The sequence below is a fragment of the Nuphar pumila genome, chromosome 3 (genome assembly GCF_984573655.1).
Source record: "Nuphar pumila chromosome 3, dmNupPumi1.hap1.1, whole genome shotgun sequence".
Lineage (NCBI taxonomy): Eukaryota > Viridiplantae > Streptophyta > Magnoliopsida > Nymphaeales > Nymphaeaceae > Nuphar > Nuphar pumila.
In genome coordinates, this window is record NC_143251.1 from 47,255,298 (window position 1) to 47,268,684 (window position 13,387).

The 13,387-nt window shown below is 39.3% G+C and overlaps 1 protein-coding gene across 1 annotated transcript; it reads right to left on the bottom strand.

Moving 5' to 3' along the window:
* Nucleotides 1–525: 525 nt before the first annotated feature.
* LOC149842815 (uncharacterized) lies at nucleotides 526–7,804 on the bottom strand. Its single transcript, XM_089999454.1, has 7 exons — nucleotides 7,743–7,804; nucleotides 5,377–5,461; nucleotides 3,028–3,064; nucleotides 2,256–2,329; nucleotides 2,063–2,156; nucleotides 1,432–1,514; nucleotides 526–1,304 (listed from the first exon to the last, which is right to left on the bottom strand). The coding sequence occupies exons 1-7, from the start codon at nucleotides 7,799–7,801 to the stop codon at nucleotides 1,128–1,130; spliced, it is 609 nt and encodes a 202-aa protein (XP_089855580.1). The 5' UTR covers nucleotides 7,802–7,804; the 3' UTR covers nucleotides 526–1,127.
* Nucleotides 7,805–13,387: the final 5,583 nt, after the last annotated feature.

Genomic DNA, 13,387 nt, shown 5'->3' on the forward strand with positions numbered 1-13,387 from the left:
GAAAGACTGAAAGTTTGGTGCATTGTAGAGCTGTTAATTCTTAAAAATTATTGAAAACTCGTTTAGATATCAAAATATCATACTTTAAAATCATGGTTACCAGAATTGAAAGTTGATACAAGGAAGCAGAAAAAGAATGTCAAGTATGAAGCGTGAAACGTTATGAAAGCATAAATGGGATCGAATATGAAACATGGAAATAAATGGGAAGCAAATAGGAAGTGATGTTAAGTGAATATAAATCTCGTTATAACTAAAAATAACACAATAATATTTAAAAATAAGAAGCGAAGCAGAAGTGACTGGGAAGCTAGTAGTAGGGTTGAGCTGCTTGCTGGCCCCATGGCTGGACTGGTTTTTGGGGACCCAGCTGTACCCAGTTTGGTGTATGCTTGGCTAATCCATGAGCACGATGGCTTGACTCATGCTATACCCAATAATGGCCAGCTTAGCACGGTCCAAAATTGGCTGACAATAGGTTGGCCCGTTGCCCACTCTTAACAAAGAGAATTCAGAAAAAAGAGAAAGTGAGGTGAAAGAGTTTGGGAAGTGAATAAGAAATGTGGTTCCCACTATATAGGAAGTGTGCTTCCCACTCACAATAAGCACTCATATCATGTCCTATCATCCTTTCGCATCCAACCATCGTCATCTTAAACCATGGAATACCTGCCTACCACAAGTTACAACCATAACACAAACTAGTCCCATTGAGGCGATAATGTGAATAAATTTTTAACCAATTGGAAGCATTTTTTGTATAGCAATTACTGCCCCGCAAAAAAAAAATCCCACCTTGCCCCCAACATAAAGATCCTTGGTGGAACCCCCACAGTAGTTGTCTAACTTGGATGTTTCAGAGGATCATACAGCCTTTGAGCGAAACAATACATCATTAGACTGAATTGACAAACAAAATCAACAGATTAGTAGATTCCAAGCTGATGCACACATGTTGATGCTGGTCTAAATAATTATGACAATTAATACGAATAAACTTTTCCTCCGAATGGCTTGCTTCTAGCACTCCTCTAATGCATAATAACATCGGCTGATGAGTCCAAAGTTTCATTCCCGAATACCGGTACCATACCAAGTGCCAAAATCCAGAGAAAGCAAGTAATTCATCATGACGGTCTATCAACATGCTTGTCCAAAAAAGCTTTGGCGAGGTTACTGAAAGTCAGATTCACTGCTTCTGCACCTGCATATTTCCTGATAACTTCAATCACTTCAGGCTTCAAAATCTCTTCCTTGGTCACTGGATTGCAGAGATAATATAGAGCTCCAAGACCATAATTAACCTTGAAACAAAAAAGACCGGTCGCTTCAATTATATTATTGTAGGCAAGAAAATTTTCCATTCACAGAAGAGCTTGAACAGATTCAATTAGTGTTCCAACATTAAATATTTGGGTTTCAAAGATTTACAGTGTTTTTTACTGGACTTGATAGGCACTGTATAATCAGTGGGATCCCTCCACACTGCACTATCACCCCTGCATTTGAGGGATCTGCAGTAACAACAAACCAAAATATTACTTGTGTAATACATTAAAAGAACTAGCAGTGGCGATTTTTATCATCAATTTAAATATGAAAGGTACACTAACAAATTTTCACAACTTCTGCAGCCTCCTATTCATTTCAGTTGTGTATTAGAAGAAATTGAACATGTGGACCAAAATAGAATTGTGATATCAGGAGTGCAACTGTGTCCATCTTCTCAGAAAATGCCTGGAAAACAGTGAGGTACAATAATGACTAAGCAAGAAGCTAGATTTTTTTTTGAAAGACAGTTTTTCAACTAAGAGATGATCCAGATAACATATAAAAAATGGAAACGGTTAATGTTGCACAAAATTGCAGAAAAAAGGTCAAAGGCTGAGGCTTTTTTCTGATATATGAGTGCCTTAAAGGTTAAACAATGGTAGTAATAGCAGCAGCAGTGGTAGTAGTAGTGTCAGACACAGTCAAAACCACACAATGCATATACTGATAATAAAATTCTGGTTACTGCCTGTGAATGGGTTATGCAAGAATTCATGTTTATTAGTTTTACCAGCACAAGCATTACAAATCCCACCAGCTCCAAACTCTACCAACTTTTCATTCGGTTCAGTGATGCAGTCCAGAAATAGTTCCAGCACATTCAGCTGTGTATAATAGAAAAATGAGATTTTACTCATGTTTGTGACATGGTAAAAAGCACATAAGTGATCTCATACTTTCATGGGAGTTTATAAGTTGGTTACCCTACGAAGAAAGCTGTAATTGTATGGATCATATGCAAAGTTAGCCAAATGGGCAACAATTTTTTCTTTTGATTCTGCACCAAGAAAGAAAATTGCATCAGCACTAAATAAAATAAATAAATAAATCCTAAATAATAGTATACGTAAGAAACTATGACACATGAGTAAGATTCAATCCAATTGCATCCCAGATGCTTCATGCTAAAAGAGAAATCTCTTAATCAAGTGATCTTATTCATGAATATGAAAGTACTCATCTGAGGCCAGAACGGGCACTCAATTACATTTCTTACATGATTGATAATCCATTTCAACAACAGGCATCATATAAGGAAGCCTGAGATTGCTGATATAGATGAATAATATACATCTTGGTTATTTGACTTGCCATAAAAAACCAAGACAGTAGTATGAATATTGAGTGCAGAGCTTGTAACATAGATCATGGTGTTGATGCATTGTTGTCTAACCAAAACATTGTTTTGTATTTGTTTCTCCCAAATAAAATCATCATTTCCTTTCTCATTACAAAAACAATTGAAGCCAGAACATGCAAGCATCCACCCCTCAAACACAGATTCATGAACACATGCACACATATAACTCATCAATTCACTAGTACATCATTCATGAACCGTGGGAATGAAGGGTCTTGGGAGAGATTGTGAGACAAAGTTTAGCGACTAACAATACCAAATATAATTAACCAAGACAATCAGTAAATATGGAAAATAATCATATCAACTTAAGAGCTTCATAAATCTGTGCATACCTTCATCAGATGTCTTCTGAAACTCTGTGACCAATTCCTACATTCATATAATAAGAAAACCAAATGAACATGCATGTAAAATTGAGAAACAACCTAATATTTTGGCAAATAGCAAAGCAAAGTTACGTATCATGAAAAAGTTTTTTGGTTAATTACAGCAGAAGAAAATATTTTCCTGAAACTGATGATATTTAAATGTTGTCCTTTGTTAGCGATCTTCTATCAAAGCTCAATACTGCTGTGGTTAGAGATGGTTGAGAATGTCTAAGATTTTTCTTTATTTTTTAATTTTTCAGATGCCACTACCCTATGATTAACTCCCCTTGAGTTCGTCTAAATTATACTCTGCACACAATGACATTAGAATTTAAGAACTCAAATGTCATTATCCCTTTAGGCATAAAGGCAACCATACAGATCCACAAGTTACCAATGAATATTGTATGTAGATAATAGAGGATCATCTAACATAAATAGACCTTAAATGTTGTAATACATTGAAGATTCGAATCCTTTCTCTAGGCTTTAGAGTCACTAGTTAACTGCTCTAAAACTCAGTCAAGTCGATCAAAAAGTTATAACCATCCAAAGACATGAAAATAAATGCAAAGAAACACGAAACAATCATATGTAGTTTTGAAACTTTACACGGCCTTCATAACTGGATAACAACAGAGGAACTGGAAGCATGACACTTTGTGCACGCAAATATGATGGTACATCTGAACTCTTTATATATATATATATATATATATATATATATATATATATATATATATATATATATATATATATATATATATATATATATATATATATATAATTGAATCATAGATATGTAGCAAATCACAATAAAAGCAAGCCTAACACCAGACCATAGTTTGTTCAGGCATCCATGCATCAAACTAGGGAACCATTGATACATCATACATCTTTATCTCATCCCTGAGGAAATGTTTTGCTGTGTGATGGAAGATAAGATGGTTGGAATGAAAGGGTTCGAGAAACAGCGAGGCTAGAATCTGATAAAACATGGAATAACTATCATCAGTTCCAGAATATGTTCTGAATCTATGTCACAGGGATTCGGCTAGCAGGGTGCCACACCCGCGTCGACGCGACTCGACGTGGGTGCGGGTGCGGCACCGGGTGCGGTCAACCCGACCCCGGGTGCGTTGACCGCACCCAGGGCCATTTCGGCACACGAAAAGGCCAGCAGTTGCATCCACACGAAAACCCCTCTAAAACTTCAAAATCTTTTCGATTTGGGTGTATTACAACTCATTGCAACTTGAAACAGAATACACCCTCAACAATCATAATAAACCCTACCCTAAATCCCAAATTTTTTATTTGGGGATTCACGGCAAACCCAAACCCCCAATTTTTCGAGTTGAGAGTTACAGCAAATCCAAAGCATGCTTGAAAACTCAGTAGTTGTGCGAAATCACAGCAAAACCTACCTTAACCGGCGAGGAGGCTGTTGTCGTGAGAGTGGAGGTCTGTCGGTGCCGCTACTGTCGAGCTCAGGCCGAGAGGGAGAACGAAAAAACAGAGGAAGATGAGAGGCAGTGGGAAAAAGAGATAGAGGGAAATGTAGAGGGCATCGATTGCTCCTGCTGGCGTGCGCAAGAACGAGAGTGTGGGAGGCAGAGAGTGGAAGAGAAGGGGTTTGGGACCCCTATTTGAGGACGGTGGTCCCCGAAAAGGTAGGAGCGCCCCGTCCTCCTGGTGGCTATGCTCCGGCCCCCTCCCCCTTTGCGATTTCACCTTGCGGGAACCACCCTCGTTTTATCGAGCAACCCGTATCGGGTTGCCTTAAAGAATACTTTTTTTTCCTCGTAGGGTACGGGCCGAGTCCAAGACCCGGGATCCAGCAGCGAGGTGGATCCGCGGTTCTCTTGCGGTGTGGATCCGCATGTTGGATCCAACTGTGGATCCATACATTAAAATTATTTCTAGATTTTTAATATATGTTTATTATTACATTACTATTATTATTATTATTATTATTCCCTTTTCTAATATATATATATATATATATTTATTTATTTTTACATTTTTGCCCCTACCGCACCCAGGTTTTTTGGAAGTGCCGAATCCCCGCACCCGCACCCATGTGACATAGCTCGGAATGTTATTGACCATTAGGCTTCCAATAGCAAAGCTAGAAGGAATTGCAAGATATCAAATTACTCAAAGGAAACTAAACTGCATAACAACCACACACCAACAACAAATAACAACGATAATGGAAAGAAGAAGCTGCTTTTAACACACATAAGTCATCAATTAAACCTCTGCTTACAGCATGAGTTCCAAAATACAGAGCGTATGAACAAATAGAACCTGAAGGTACTGCTCTCTTGGGGTCCCATACTTTCCAGTTCGATCTAGTTGCCTTGCATCATTGGTGAACATCCCTAGCCAAAAACTGAAAACAAGACGAGGGTAGCAAAACTAATGAGAAGGAAACCATCTTTTCTGTCTCTTCAATATTCCTTCTATTTCAACCAGTCACAAATATTGGTATTGGCGATATCTATGCAAGGTTATTTCTCACGATATTATAGGTTTGGTGATAAATCTTGGAAAAATCTCGGGGGCATAAAAAATACATAAAAAATAACAAAAATAAGTAAGAAAATATCATGTTTAGATAATAAAATACATATATAATAAAAGAAATAAGTAAAAAATACAAAATAAAGAAGAAAACACATTTAAGATGTAGAAAATAAGTAAAAACAGTAGCAGCAAGTGATAATATCATGTTATTCTCGTGATAATATTGCGATATTATCATCATGGCGATATTTTCAAAATAACGCGATATTTTACCTATAATATCGTTTACTGAAAATATAGCTATAATATCGCAATATTTTGAAAATATCACTGATATCTGTGACTGATTTCAACCCAAAAATTTAAAAATTGAATTTTGGGTCAGCACTAATACAAAATGTACAAATTTAAGGAAACCATCCAACCATCCAAAGAATATACAAGACCACATTCCTTTATGAAAAGGAGCAATTTCACTTTAATTGAGAAACCGGGTGTTTTGTATCTCAAATTCAGAGAGTGCATAAGAAACATTTCCTTCTTGACAGGGGCGGAGATGGGAATCTAAACTAGGGAACACGGATGCACAATAAAAAAAAAATTAAAACCCTAAATCCTAACGAGCATTATTAATAGATATGTTAATTGAAAAAAACCTAAAATTCTAACAAAATCAAGCATGCATTCATCGAATCATGTTTAATGTTGATTGAAAAAAAAACACAGAAATGCCTAATTAAATATTCATTTCATGCCTAATGATAATTGAGAAAAAAAACACAAAAACCTAAAACCATAACTAAACATTTATGGCATTGAAAGAAAATAAAATGACCTTAAATCCTAACAAACATCATTCCTAGATATGTTAATTGAAAAAAAATAAAAAACCCTAAAAATCTAACCAAAATCAAACATGCATTTATCGAATCATGTTTAATGTTGATTGAAAAAGAACCACAGAAATGCCTAATTAGATGTTCATGTCATGCCTAATGCTAATTGGAAAAACACAAAAACCATAAAACCATAACTGAACATTTATTCCATTAAAAAAACCCAATAAAAAGACCCTAAATCCTAACAAACATCATTCATAGATATGCTAATTGAAAAAAAAAACTAAATAATCCAACCAAAATCAAGCATTCATTCATGGAATATGTTTAATGTTGATTAAAAAAACACAGAAATACTTAATTAAATATTCATGTCATGCCTAATGCTAATTGGAGAAAAAATACAAAAAACCCTACAACCTTAATTAAACATTCATGCTATTAAAAAAAAAAACTAAATAAAAAACCCAAACTCTATCAAACATCATGCATTATGTTAACTAGTAACGTGCTCGTGTGGTGCATAAAAAAAAAGATTCAACTATACTACAGAGAGAGAGAGAGAGAGAGAGAGACCACATTGAGATTCAAGAGAAGGGAATAAAATAACCATATGTATAACAAAATAAACAAAACTTTTTTTTATAATAAGATCCTTTTTGTTTAGATGGAAAAAGTAACCCTTAGGCCTTCTTAGAAAATACCAAAAAAACCTACAAGCCTATTTGGTGCTAAAAGTTGACAATGTAAAAAATATTTATTATCAGTAAAATCAAAGGGTAGGGGGCATCCAGGCACCCACTTAAGTGGAGTTAGGACCCTCCAACTTATCCACAAGAACAACCCCCCCCCCCCAAAAAAAAACAGAACCAAAACTGACAATCAGATCAAAAAATGCCAACAAGGGAAGAAAATGGTTTGCCTTTCATGGGGAGAGGAAGCAGAGACTGCAAGTGAGGGCAGGTGGGAGAGAGAGAGAGTAGGGACCCTGTGGGTCTGTGGTGGCTGTGGGATCGCGGGGAGGGCCGGAGAGAGAGAGAGAGAGAGAGAGAGAGAGAGAGAGAGAGAGAGAGAGAGAGAGAGACGAAAGGGTGGAGTGCCCACCCTGACCCATATTCCTGGGGGATTTTTGTGGGTCAGCGGCTCCGCCCCTGCTTCTTGAAATAGACAAAAAATATAAAATTCGGGTTTTTTGAATTCAGAAGTGAGGGTGGGCATCATCAGAGGTCAACAAGCATGCGTTCCCACGACAATAAAAGTAAATAAAAACAAACAACAGTCAACACAAAGGAATCAAGAAAAGCTTACACTTTTCCTTTGCTGCTCTTCTTCTTCTTCTGAATCCCAACTACAAAACCAACAAACATTGGTGGATGACAGACGCCATGTAATCACATTTCTTCACTTCCGTTTCTCTGGTTCATATTTTGGATATTTTACAGAATCCCCCACGAATATAGAGAAATTCCTCGACCTACCTGGGCTTGATATATAATTCTGGATAACCGTCAATGGGTCAGATACAGCCCGTGGTTTTTCTTATAACTGAACCTAAAGAAACTAAAGAGTCTCAACCTATGGCTTGGTCAAAACCAACCGACTCCAAGACATTATGTGAAAAAACTTGCGCCTCAGAAGATTTAAAGTTGATCATCTGCAATAGAAACAATTGGGTATTTTGTAAAACCCACTTTGACCTTACAAGCATCCTTTACAACAATAATGGGATCTCAGTATCTCACACAAGATGCTCTTCTGCTTTTCACTATTAGAAAAAGTGGCAAGAATCTAACTATATGCCTCAATCTGATAAGGTCTGAGGTCATTAACGAGTTTAACTGCCTCTGAAGATCTCACAATTGACCACAGAGAACTTGAAAATTTGGTTGATTAAACTGTTGCTTAATATTGATTTCCAGCAAATTTAGACAATGTCTTTTTTGTCTAAAAGTAAACTTTTAAATTTATTTATGAAGATTATGTTTGATAACTTTCAAAGCTTCCGCATTAGCACATTCTGAAGCTCTTTTTTTTTAAGTCTAGCTGGGGTTAGGCAGACCCTCACCAATTATACAACCGTACAATTGGGTTTTGAACTTGCAACGTCCCAATACAAGGTGACGTACACTAACTGCTCTTACCAGACAAGTGAAGCCTCCATTACTAGCACATCCTGACGCTTGCGATAAGCAGCCCGGTGCGTTGGCCACGATTGGCAGGAAGAGCTGTTGGCAGCTACTCCCTTCTTCTCTCTCTCTCTCTCTCTCTCTCTCTCTCTCTCTCTCTCTCTCTATATATATATATATATATATATATATATATATATATAAAGTGATAGCTGCACAACCTTAGGTGCGCAGCTAAGGGTGGAAGGCGGCTGGCCATCCATCAACGCGAGTTTTTGCTCGTTTTCTGGGCTTTAGCGATGGTCGAAACCGTCGCTAACATGCCAAGGAAACACGCCCGGCATTATTAAAAAGCCTTTTTAGCAGTGGGCGCGAAAAACCTGATTTTACGCAAAAATGACGCTGAAACCCCATTTTTTGCAGAAAAAACGTTGAGCGTCCTGCGTCCTGCGTTCTACTATGGTTGCGCTCCTACGCATCACTCATAATAGAAAAAGTGGTAGTTGCGCAACCCTTAGATGGGTAAAACTAAGTTGGTCGTCCATCATCGTATGATGGACGACGAGCATGTGAAAAGGCACAAAAAATGTGTTTTTGTGCATTTTCTGGGCTTTATTCTGGAGTGCCAATAAAGGTCTCAGATGCTGGGATCTTTAGGGCAGTCCAAACCATCGCTAATGCCTCCCAGGAGACTCGTCCGGCATTATTAAAAATTCTTTTTAGCGGCGGGCACTTAAAGCCCAAATTTGTACAAAAATAATGCTGAAACGGAGTTTTTTTTTCGGGAAAAACGTTGAGTGATGGACGCTCAGTGGCGTTCCACTATGGTTGCGCGCTCCTCTCTCTCTCTCTCTCTCTCTCTCTCTCTCTCTCTCTCTCTCTTATTTCAAATGGCAAATGGTGATGATATGGCAAATGGTGATGATAATACACGATTTTTTCATATGAACGCATCAAATAAGTACAGAAAGAACTGGTTCCTCTCGATCGAGATCGATGGATGCCAGTTTGATCAGCATAATTGACTGCCAGCTATTACTTCTTATTTCTCCAGTGTGGCACCCCCGGTGTGTCTCTGTGTGTGAGCATGATTTTTGGGTTATAAGCGGTTGGCTGCAAACCAATTTGTTCCTCTGCAGGCTAGATTCACCGAAGCTGAGATTTCTGATGCTATTAGCAGCCTCTCAGGATGGAAGGCCCCAGGTTTTGATGGTTTTCACGTAGACTTCTTCAAAGTTTTTTGGCCAATTGTTAAAGCTGACCTGCTCCAGTTGTTTGATGAATTTTATCGTAATGCCAGGCTGCCTAAATCATACCATGTGGCAGTCATTTCTTTGATTCCTAAAAGGCAAGGGGTGTCAGACATATCCAACTTCAGGCCGATTTCGGTGATGGGCGCTCTGTATTGCATTATATCTAAGGTGTTGGCTAACCGGTTGCACGCTGTCATCGATCAACTTGTCTCTCTGAATCAGGGGGCTTTTATTCCAGGTCGAAGTGTGCAAGGGTCATTTATTTGTGCAACTGAGCTTCTTCACTCTTTACAGTCGACTGGAGCATCGTACTTCTTGTTAAAATTGGATTTTCACAAGGCTTATGATAGTCTGGCATGGGATTTTCTGTTTGAATCTCTAACAAATATGGGGTTCGACAACCGGTTTATTGCATGGGTTAAGGAGCTGGTCACGAAATCAGTGTCGTCGGTGTGTATCAACGGACTGAGAGGGGAAAAATTCAAGTTGGGTAGAGGCGTGCGATAGGGTTGTCCCCTAGCCCCCATCATCTTTAATATTACGGCATAGGGTTTACCTATTCTCATGAAAAGGGCAGAACAAAATGGCTTCTTGAATTCGTTGGGCATTCCTGGTTTTGTTGGTCACACAATTCAATATGCAGATGATACTTTAATATTTGGTCATGCGAATGTTAATCAAATGTCTAGGTTGTGCTTCATTATTAAAATATTCGTTGTAATTTCTGGCCTTCGCCTGAACGAGAGTAAGTGCGCTATGGTCTTACTCAATGTTGACCCTCTCCTCCAATCGGCTGCTGCAAGGATCATCAATTGCCCGATATCCGACCTTCCTGTTAATTTCTTGGGTCTATCATTGCACTCACTGCAGCCGTCGAGAACTTCGCCTTGGACGTCTACTATAGAGCAGGTGCAAGGGAGATTGCAGTCTTGGAAGGCCCGATATTTATCTTTTGCGGGACGATTGACGCTCATTCACCATGTTTTGGCCAGATTACGAGATTTTCGTATGAGCATGTCCATTATACCGACGACAGTAGAACAAACGATTAACTGTTTGTTTTCGCACTTTCTTTGGTCTGGGAATGCATCTCACAAGAAGTACCCGCTTGTTTCTTGGCAGCAGATCGTTCTCCCGAGGCAGTGAGGCGGCTTGGAGATTCCGACTCTGAGAAAGAGGAACATCGTTTTAGTCTTGAAGTGGGCTTAGGTCACTTCCACATCTCTATCTTCTTGGGCTACGTTTGTTAGGAAAAAATATGGTAGTTTACCTGACTCCCTTCTTTGGACGCCCAGTTCAGTGTGTCATTCGTCCCTCTGGTTGGAGTGGCGAAAAACACTTCACTCCTTCAGTGACAGGGATCTTAGGCCTGGCCATGGCCGCTCGTGGCTTCACTGGGCCATGGCGAGCGGAGATAGATTATCCATTAAGCAAGTTTACTATTCCTTGTTGTCATCCGGGATGGAATGGTTTTCCATTGATTATATATGGGGTAAGGGGCCCGCTCCAAGGACAAAAGCGTTGGCGTGGTTAGTGGCTCTGGATCGTGTTCAAAACCAGATTAATGTCAGGAAACAGGGGCTTCAATTTCCAAGCATGTGTGTTCTTTGTGAGAAGGCGGTAGAGGACACGACTAACCTATTTTGGTTTTGCCTGGTAGTTTTAGACCTATTTTTTCAAACTTGGGGTGCACCGTCGGTTCAAACGCGTTTGAGTTCTGTTATTTGGGACCTCTTGTTTGGTCCCATGAGTTTACGAAACAAAAAAAAAGGAAGATTATTATGGCGGGTATGGTTGTTTTCAGCATGGTGGGTGATATGGACTGAAAGAAACGATATCTTTTTCAGGGGCATCAAATTCAATTTTGGAAGGCTACGTCAGCGGGTTATGTTTGATGTGTATCTGACTCTTAAATTACATAGTAAAGATGGGGGTTTGGATCTACTTGTACTCTGAACTGTGCACAGTCACCATCTAGATGGTGGTTGTCTTACTCTTATGTTTTTCTCTCATCCAATATTCGGTTGGATGTATTTTGGTAATGTTGAATGATAAATGCTCTCTCTCTCTCTCTCTCTCTCTCTCTCTCTCTCTCTCTCTATATATATATATATATTAATGGCCCTTTTCTTAACCAAGAATGGATGATTTTTTTCAAGGTGCTAAACCTTCAAATTAGAATAAAATGTTGGTTGTGATTATTTTTCTCATAGAGGGAGCTTACCCCATTTCAAACAATGGAGGAACACACTCTTAAGTCTTATCACAACAAGGTGTCCTCACATGTGATATTTTTGGCTCTTTTTCGTTTATTATATACAGGGAACAAATTCTTGCATTTATGGCCGAGTGGTTGCATGTAGGGATGGTAGTGGACCGAGGGAAAGCGGGGCCCCGCCCCGCCTCGCCCCGTTGGACCGGGGATGAAGGGTATGAAATGGGGATGGAGGCGGGGACGAAGGTTAAAATCCATCCCCGTCCAGGGGTGGAGGCGGGGATGGACGCGCACTTTTCCCCGCCCCGCCCCGTCCCCGCCACGATCTCCGCCCCAACCACTTTTCCCCGCAATATCCCCACCCCGCCCCGCCTCATCCCCGTTTGAACCGGGGATGGAGGACATGAAACGGGGATGAAGGCGGGGGTGGAGGATAAAATCCATCTCCGCCAGGGAGGTGGGGCGGGGGTGGAGACCTTGTCCCCCGCCCTGCCCTGCCCTGCCCTGCCCTGCCCCGCCCCACTGTCATCCCTAGTTGCATGCGTTAAGGTTGGCCTTTATTATACACACACACAACCAACTCCCAGTGGAATTTATTTCCCGTGGGTGGCATCAAAAATGGTATCCCTGTGTTTGGATTATGGGTATCAAAACTAACAAACTCTGGGAATTTAACTAACGAGCTTTTCTTTTCTTTTTCTTTTGGTTTTGGGAGTGGATATCAAACTGGGGGATCGAGCCTGAGAACCCTCCATTACGATACTGTGACCTAACCATCCATCCATCTCATTCGGTCCCACGACTAGTAAAGCGTGGCCATACTTGTTCATATTATAGTCACAAATATTTGCAACATTTTGATTAAAATATATTAGTCGCAAAATATTTAATAGTTTGCATTATGATTTTAACATGACATTATCATGCAGTTTTTAAATTTTTTATGTTGTCACACATTTGCTAAACTTAAAGATTGCTCAGAATGTTTTAATACTGATATTTGTGACACTCCCAGGATAAAGATCTCTCGGTGTTAGAATTGAGTTATTTTTTTCATTCATGAGAAAGAGAAATTGATTTCATGTGAAAACCATTTCTAATGAGAAAGTTAAATAGTGTGAAAGAAATTTTGTGTCAAAGAATGTCCGTGAAGGTGTTTGTTTCACTTGAGAAAGGTGGATGATCTTGTCTTACATGTCCCGTCCATGATAAGGGCAAGCGGTGTTCGATCCAGTGTCTTCATCTTAACGTCTTCAAATATGTCACAAAACACACCCTGCTGTCCCCCTTGCACTGGTAATATCGGTGGTATTTTGAAAATATCAAGATTAAATTTTTTCATAAAATCACAACATTTTC